A 7,801-nucleotide genomic window follows, 5' to 3' on the forward strand; every position below is an offset into this window, starting at 1 on the left:
TGCTAAAGGTGGAACCACCAGAAGGGCTCCTACAAATGAGACTTTTGGCACTTTTGTTGTTTCTCCGAAACGCCTTTGGGTCCAGGAGGAAAGCACCAGGCTTTGGAATAAAAGAACTCCAAGATCCACTTTCTCTATAACATTTCCAGGCCTGATGCTCATTGCAACCTCATGCGTTTACAGTGCAAAGGGGTGTTGAACGGACTTTAAATGTACCTTGTCCTTATTTTAGCATCCACTTTGTGCTGTCTCAAGTGTTCACTGAAGGGTGGTGCAAAACTCAGCCATTCAATTCCCTCCAGGCTTTCAGCCTGATGAATTCTGAATCATCGCCTTGAGATCTTTCAGCCCATTAATTCCAATTAAAAATCATGTTCCATCAAATCGGCAGCCTTTGGGGTCAGGAATATGCTGTGATTTCTCCCTACTGGAACTCATGTCTTCTGTAGCCATTCCTGGTGCTCTACGAACTTGTAACATAGAGTCACTTGTAACTGAGCCATTTTATCACTTTTATTGTAGGAATGGAGGTGGCCGCAGTGGGACATTTTGTGCAATCAGTATTGTTTGTGAAATGCTTCGACATCAGAGGGCTGTTGACGTATTCCATGCTGTGAAGACACTGAGGAATAATAAGCCTAACATGGTGGACCTTCTGGTACGAGCTTTTTAACTGTACCACTAAATAGAAAATGTTCCTTTTTCTCAGAAGACTCAGTAAGATTTCCAGGATTTGCAGTGGGAGTTGTTCACAAAGCAAGCAAGTCATTTTCAAAGAGGATAATGAAGTCACTTCACTTGTAAGAGTATTTTTACACTGCTTTCTTCCCAAGGAGACTTTGTCTCTGTTCATTTGAATTTTTTAAGAGTTTTAAACTTTCAGCCGAACATCCTTATTAATTTTCTTTTCTAGCAGACTGAGCCAAGTGGAGAGCAGTCCTTGCATGGTAGAAATAATAGTTATGTAAAATGAAATGCCAGATTTTCAAATTATATATTTTATAAATAGCTTAATCGCCTAATATTTATCAAAGCCATGAATTTCAGTTTGACATTCAGAATATTGCATTTAATTATGGTTGCTCTATCTCATAGAAAGATTAAAGAAGTTCAGAAGCAAGGGGCCATGTACAATTATTTTCCTAGAGTGTTTTATGAGCTTTTTTTTTTAAATGGGGAATTGCTGAAGTACCAGCTGCTATGCCAGAAGAGCTGCAGAACAGCTTAAACCAGCAGGTTCTTACACTCCAGCGTGTAGTTCTGTACTTGGAGATGGGTGTAGCGTGATACCCTGTTCTGAAGCCTGGGCTATAAAAGACACTGTTTTACAACATCCTGCTGTAGAGGTGGCTGCTTAAGAGGCAGCTGTGTTCGACTTAGCATCAGAGGCAGGAGGAAGCAGCATCTGGGCAGCTTCAGGGATACAAAACCAAGCATCTGAGCTAATTTTGCAAACAAGTTAAACAAGTTTGGGTCATATTTCAACATCTTTTCTACAGAGTGCCCAGGGTGAGGCGGGATGCATCTCGCAGAGCTAGTCCAGCCTCTTTTAATTTTAGGGGAGACTCCTCTGTCAGATGAGCTACAGAGATCTGGGTGTGAAACACACTGGAGAATGGGCAGAAAGCAGGATTTTCTGCTGGGAAGAGTGAAGCTTTCAGGCTCCTGTGTAGATGGGCAGGGTTATCCACTTCCCTACCACATGTATCACTGCGCCTCATCTGTCCCATAGAAGAACGGCTCCCACCACATCTTCCATCGCAGTGCTCTCTCATCTAGCCTACCTGTGAAGTCCCAGAGCCTCCCCAAGGCCCTGCTCTGGCCGGGCTCATGGAAAAAAGCCAGACGTTGCCAGCTGTGCTAAGCAAGGAGGGAGTTTACTAGCAGCACCACAGGGCTATGAGCCAGCAATGTGGAACTGTGAATCTTGTATCAGTGAGAAACTATCAAGCTTTCACAGTGGTGGGAGGGAGCAGCTTAGTTAGCTCCTCTTCTTCTAGTTTATATTCTCAGGAGGAGAATCATCATGCTGAGAACCATACATTTTTATTTCCTAGATATTAAGAAAAATGTCCTACTTCTTCTTTCAGATAGTATAGTTTGGATAGAGACTTGGCAGGCCTGCTGTTCTCCGTTCTCCCAGAGCTTAAGTCCACAGAACTCACTGATCTCTTATTCATTTATTTTATAGAAATAAAAAGAAAATTACCAGTGTGAAGATGTACAGTTGAAGAAATATAATTCGCATTTGTGACAGTTCTCCGGGTGTAGATTTGTCAGGCAGCTGTCTCCATTTTTCAGCAGAGAATTTTTTTAATCAAAAGCTAAATGTATTATTTTAGAATATAAAAATAGCTTTTAGTAAATTGAGGATGGTATTGAGACTGTCTGGACGGCATTGAGAGGCCTTGTAAGGCCTTTTCACTAGGAGATTTCAAAGCATTTGTGAAGGAGATCAGTATTGTTTTCCTCATTTTACAGACAGAGGAACAAAGGCAGGGAATGATCAGGATTTTTCCCATTAGCACGTAATTCGCTGACAAAGCAGAGTTAGAACCACATCTCTTCAGTCTTGGCCTGCTACTTTGTAGGAACAAATATTTGAATTAGCAAGGTTTCAATTTCCAAGTAGATTGTTTCATGGTAAAAGGGAATCGGGACACTTGAGTTCTTTTCCTGATCCTGTTACTGACTTTATCCTTTGTGACCTTTCTTATATTAACGTGTCTTTGCCTTAGTTTCCATATTTGAAAAATGAGAACAATAATATTCATCTACCTTTGTAAAATTCTGTGGTGAAAGATGAAATGCTCAGAATTGTAACAGTATTTTACAAAAATAGTTGCAAGACTGCTTTATCAATACCTGTTATGCACTTTGTGACTAGATGAAGGGCAATCTTTACAGTTCATACTTAGACGTTCAGCTCTTCATTTCATTGAAACCTTTGGTTTTCCTGCAAGTGTAAAAATATGAATGCCACATCCATACAATATGGAAATCTATGAAATTCTTCAGCCATCATACAAAGGTAACCCATGGTATTACAAAATGTCTATTACAGAATGCCCAAAGAATTTTGTGATAAATGCTATTGGACCTACCAATAGGTGTCCTAGGAAAAAAAAATATAAATATACCTCTCTGAAGCTACCTAACGTAAAGAGACTTTTAATATCCGCCATCAAGTGAATAATAAAAATGTACAAAGGACACATATGAGTGAACTCAGTGGGAAATAATATATGTCTGCTCTTTAAGACAGGTATTCAGTTTACTAAAAATGACAAGTTATTCTGCTGCATCAGTAAATCGGCATAAAATGAGCATGGAAAAATGGAAATGGATGAGTGGCTGATCTCTTGTTTTGATCTATTATGTAGTTATAGAATAATTTTCATTTATTTAGAAACATATATGCAATACAAGCAGACAAGGAATAATTTACATAATACTCCTTTTTTTCCTTTCTTCTTTTTTATTCTTTTCTCATTCTGAAGATGACACAAGCAGTTTATGGAACCCTGCAGGATCTTAAAACCTCATATACAACTCATTCACAACTTAGGTGATATGTGCACCTAAGATTTGTTTTCTTTTGAAGTGACAGCTCTCAACAAAAGAACTGAGAAATTGTCCATGCTTGTTAGGAGCTTTTTGATTGTTGTAATATTATTTGGTCTCTTCCATGTTAAGGTGGACCCTCTTCTCAGCTAAAATGTGACCCAAAATCATGAGTACAGGCCAAAAGAGTTAATCCTTTCAAATGCTTACTTCAATGAAAAGGAGAATATATCTCAAGTGTAATTGTAATCTTCCTACTTGTGATGTTGGGAAGTTGAAGGCTGAGCGCTGTCAGCTAGTTAAGTCTGTTGTTGTTCCTGTATGATAGTACATGCTTAGTTATCTTTTATTAATTGATTAAAGTGCATAAAAGAAAGAGGCAGTTCAGTGTCAGAAATAGTTATTAAAATGGCAGGGATTTCCAAACTGAATATTTAGAAGCCAGAGCCCTTGGATTCAGGGAACCCACATCTACTATTTCTTTCAGCTTTTTTCTTCCACTTAAATGTTTGTAGGATTGCTAAATATTGTGAGTAGCAAGAGCAAAAATGGAAGCGGGATATGTGTGCACACAGAAAACTGTGAAGTCATTGGTGACTGCATCATTTAAAGTTGCAGAGTGGGTGAGGGTCAATCAAAAGCAGTGGCTCCTCTGTACTGCTGAAGACGTGAAGGGGGCGAAGTCCCGACCTTTCGTCTCTGAAGGATGCAGACTGGGTTTGCACACCACGGGAAGGGGATTTCCCTGGGATCGGCCCTGTTTCCAAGAAGTTGCAATTAAAAGCAGCAGGTCTGTGTTTGAAGTACAGGGCTGACACTGGAAAACTTAGCCTGGGTAACAGAAGAGCTGTTAAGAGCCTAACTCATGCATCACCATTAATTGCTAAAAATTAATTTGAATGAATCCAATTAATTTAGCTCAGGCCTGATCTCACAGGCCTGTTGCACTGGGAGAGGACAGGATTTTGGCGTGGGTTTGAGCTGCGCCTAGAGGAGGAACAGTAAGCAGGTCTTGCCCTGAAAGGTAGCAAGTGCATGAATGACATTAAAATAAAAGTTACAATCTGGGAAGTACTAGACACTGGGTCTATTTTAAGATAAACATTTCCAGGGAGGAATTTCAATAACTCCAAATCTGGTAAAGTGCTACATGAGCATTTTGACAGATGACAGAAGGGTTGCAAGTCAATTTGCTTACGAGTAGTCAATTTTTCTCATACAAGTGTATTAGAGCAGCTAAATGCACATCTAATATGAGCAGTACCGTAAGTTACTGTGTGTAGTGTCTATTGTCTGGTTAATATAAAGATTTTCTTATCTGAATATAAATTGGATTTGCAAACTGGTTCCTATTGACAACAGCTGATAGTAAATAATTCTAACAGAAGAGAAATATTGATCCCGTTAATTAAGTTCCTTCAATAACTGACTTTGTGGTTTTCTTTTGATTTTTCAGGATCAATACAAATTCTGCTATGAAGTGGCTTTGGAATACTTGAATTCTGGCTGATTGCATAACCAGCACAGACAAAATTCCTCCTTTCACCACCACAAACAAAGCAAGTTGCTTCATGATATCTGTGTAAATGAGGTGAAGACTTCTCAGTGTTATGCTTATACTGCTTTGTATAATTGGCTCTTTTTAAGAGCCCGAAAAGATGTTTATAAAACTGCTTGCACTGCCCGTTTTCCACTATAATGCCGCTGCTTGACACCCATATGAACGTACACCAAACCACATGGCAGTTGTTGAACACTGTATTCATACATAGCCATTGATGTGGTGAAGCAGCATAGTCCTCTGGTAAATAAGAGAGCACAATTATATTCTTATGAAGGAATTTGTACTTTTCTGTTATATTTTGTTGCCTGTGATTCTCAGTTATTGTCACAGCCTAGTGTACATTTCTGTTCTGTGGAGAATGCTGTCTGGCATTTTGATAATATATGATTTTAGTTATATTTGTATTCTAACACGTGCATAATAAATGAATCATATGTAGCTTATCTGAACTAATGGAAAGACATGTACCAAATCATGTTAACTTTGTTGAGTTGTAATTTCTATCCACTTTGTACCATTTCAGAGAAAGAATCTTGACAGAAATACAGTTAGAAAATGCAAAATACAGGATGCTCAGATTAATATATCCAAAGCTTTTTCATTTGTTTATATTGTAAATATTTTTTGATTTCATCAAATTATTTATTCATTAAAATGAATTTTTTTGTGAAGCACAGTGAGTGACAATCATTTTTATTAAGCCCTGGAAATGCTTACTCTATGATAGTGTAAACATTTGTTTACCTTGTATGGATTCTCAGCTCAATAAATAATTACATACATGATAAAATCTCGTTTAATTTAGTATCTCTTGGCATCTCAGTGCCTTCAGCTAAGCCTCTTTTCAGATTAATTCTTGTAAATACTGAGCTACCTCCAGAGCGTGTTTATTGTCTGATCCAGTGTTGATCCAGCCAATAGCAAGATGTGCCGTGCCAATACATAAAAAGAGGTGAATTGTATGTTTAAAGATGCACATGCACAAATGCAGAACCTGAAAATTGCCCTGCTGTATGAAGCAGAGATGATGTTGGGCTTGCAGTACTCAGTCTCGTCACAGCATTCCTCTCTGGCCCTGAGCATGCCCTGCCGTTTGCTCTGTGTCTGCTGCTATGAAAGGGGTGATGGTGCATTTGTTCTTGGGAAGAATGACTGCTGTGAGGGGGAATTAATTCCTCGTGTTAAAGATACCAATACTAGAATGACTGGGGGGAGTTAAAAAGTGAGTAAAACTGCTCTGTTACTAGTGCTGTTACCAGTACTGCCAGTGGACAGGTTTACACCATTAAAGCTCTTGCCTGTCCTGAGAATGGCTGTACTGCACTTCCATGGCATTTGGATGGTTCCCCTTTCTCCCAAGCTCCTACCGGTGTCTGAAGGGGCTGGGGCTTGCCTCATGTTCATGGATGCAGGAAGCGCAGCAATGAAGCAGTGAGAAAGGGGAATGAGCCCGCAATGGCTTGCTGCACCGTCTGCTGGAACTGCAGATCTTTCTCTCACCCAGAATTGTCAAGGAGACATTGCAGACAGAGCAACTGCTCAATACTGAAGCCTTCCAAAGCTATATGGGAAACCCAATGCAAGGAAGCAGCAGACCGCACAGTATTTCAGCTCTTAAAAAGAGCCTTTTAATGTGCTAGCCATCTGGAATGGGGGCAGTATCTATATAAATGTATTAGTCAAAATGTCTTGAGAACCTCTAAACCTAAGAGATCCAGCTTGGACAGAATGAATCACAGCTTGTCAACTGCCAGTTCAAAAACTACTGCAAAATTCACATCTGAAGACAAGGATAGGCTTCCTCTGCAGCTGGAAAGCATCTCTTTTCAAATTGCTTTAAAATGTAGCTGGCAGGTACCGGCCATTGCTATAAATTGCATGGAGGTACTGAAGAACTTAGGAAAAACAACCCTAGCCCTGAGAAGAATGATGGTCCTTGGATAAATCCTGTAGCACTTCAGCCTACTGCAGATTATGCTCTGATTCGTTTGGAAACACTGGTGTCAGGAAACAAAATCCAAACCTCTAACATCATATTCCTCACAAGCAGCTTGACACACCAGGTATGCCAGCCAAGCATGCTGCTTTGTAGTAACTGTGAGACACTAAAAGTTGGATTCCATAATCTATTGATTGAAATATGCACGTATGTGTCCTGTATCTCCTGATGCTTTCAAGAAGTATAAGTAAGAGGGATAAGTGTGCTGAAGGAACCCTAGGACAGAAGGTGATGCAGGTAATGTGATCCCAAATGTGACTGAAATTTATTGAAATGCAGCAAGAATCGTGGCAATTTCTCCCAAGGACAGAGACTGCCAGTGTCTGCCAGGCATTATTTCAGCTGCTGTACTCTTGCAGACATACTTTGCACAGGTAGGTCTTGGGGGTTGAGGTGCGGAAGGAGAAGAGGAGGAGAGAGTTCTGCAGTGTTTCTTAGTGGTTTACTGATACTACTTTTTTTTTTTGTTCTTCTGACATAGGCATAGTCATATCCATGTTACAGAGTCTGTGTGATGTTGTCCCAAAAGGCATTCTGTGAACTACCGATGCCTTAAAACTGGAGCCAGCTAAAGAAAGCACAGCAAGGAGCTTTGTGTCCTCACTCTCATAGAATCATACAATCATAGAATCATTTAGGCTGGAAAAGACCTTTAAGATCATCAAGTCCAACCG

At 39.8% G+C, this 7,801-nt stretch overlaps 1 protein-coding gene across 11 annotated transcripts in view; it reads left to right on the forward strand.

Moving 5' to 3' along the window:
- The window catches only part of PTPRM (protein tyrosine phosphatase receptor type M), a 499,983-nt gene extending 494,113 nt beyond the window's left edge, over positions 1 to 5,870 (forward strand). For 4 of the 11 annotated variants that reach the window (XM_087756312.1, XM_087756322.1, XM_087756360.1 and 1 more), the window contains 2 exons: positions 523 to 658; positions 5,021 to 5,870. In XM_087756312.1, the coding sequence (XP_087612438.1) occupies positions 523 to 658; positions 5,021 to 5,074 (190 nt within the window). In that variant the 3' untranslated portion in view covers positions 5,075 to 5,870. The remainder of the gene's footprint in view (positions 1 to 522; positions 659 to 5,020) is intronic. The other 7 variants (XM_087756370.1, XM_087756330.1, XM_087756349.1 and 4 more) reach the window with 3 other exon arrangements.
- Positions 5,871 to 7,801: the final 1,931 nt, after the last annotated feature.

This window comes from Nipponia nippon, unplaced genomic scaffold (assembly GCF_047370975.1).
Source record: "Nipponia nippon isolate SJK-2023a ecotype South Korea unplaced genomic scaffold, ASM4737097v1 scaffold_1, whole genome shotgun sequence".
Lineage (NCBI taxonomy): Eukaryota > Metazoa > Chordata > Aves > Pelecaniformes > Threskiornithidae > Nipponia > Nipponia nippon.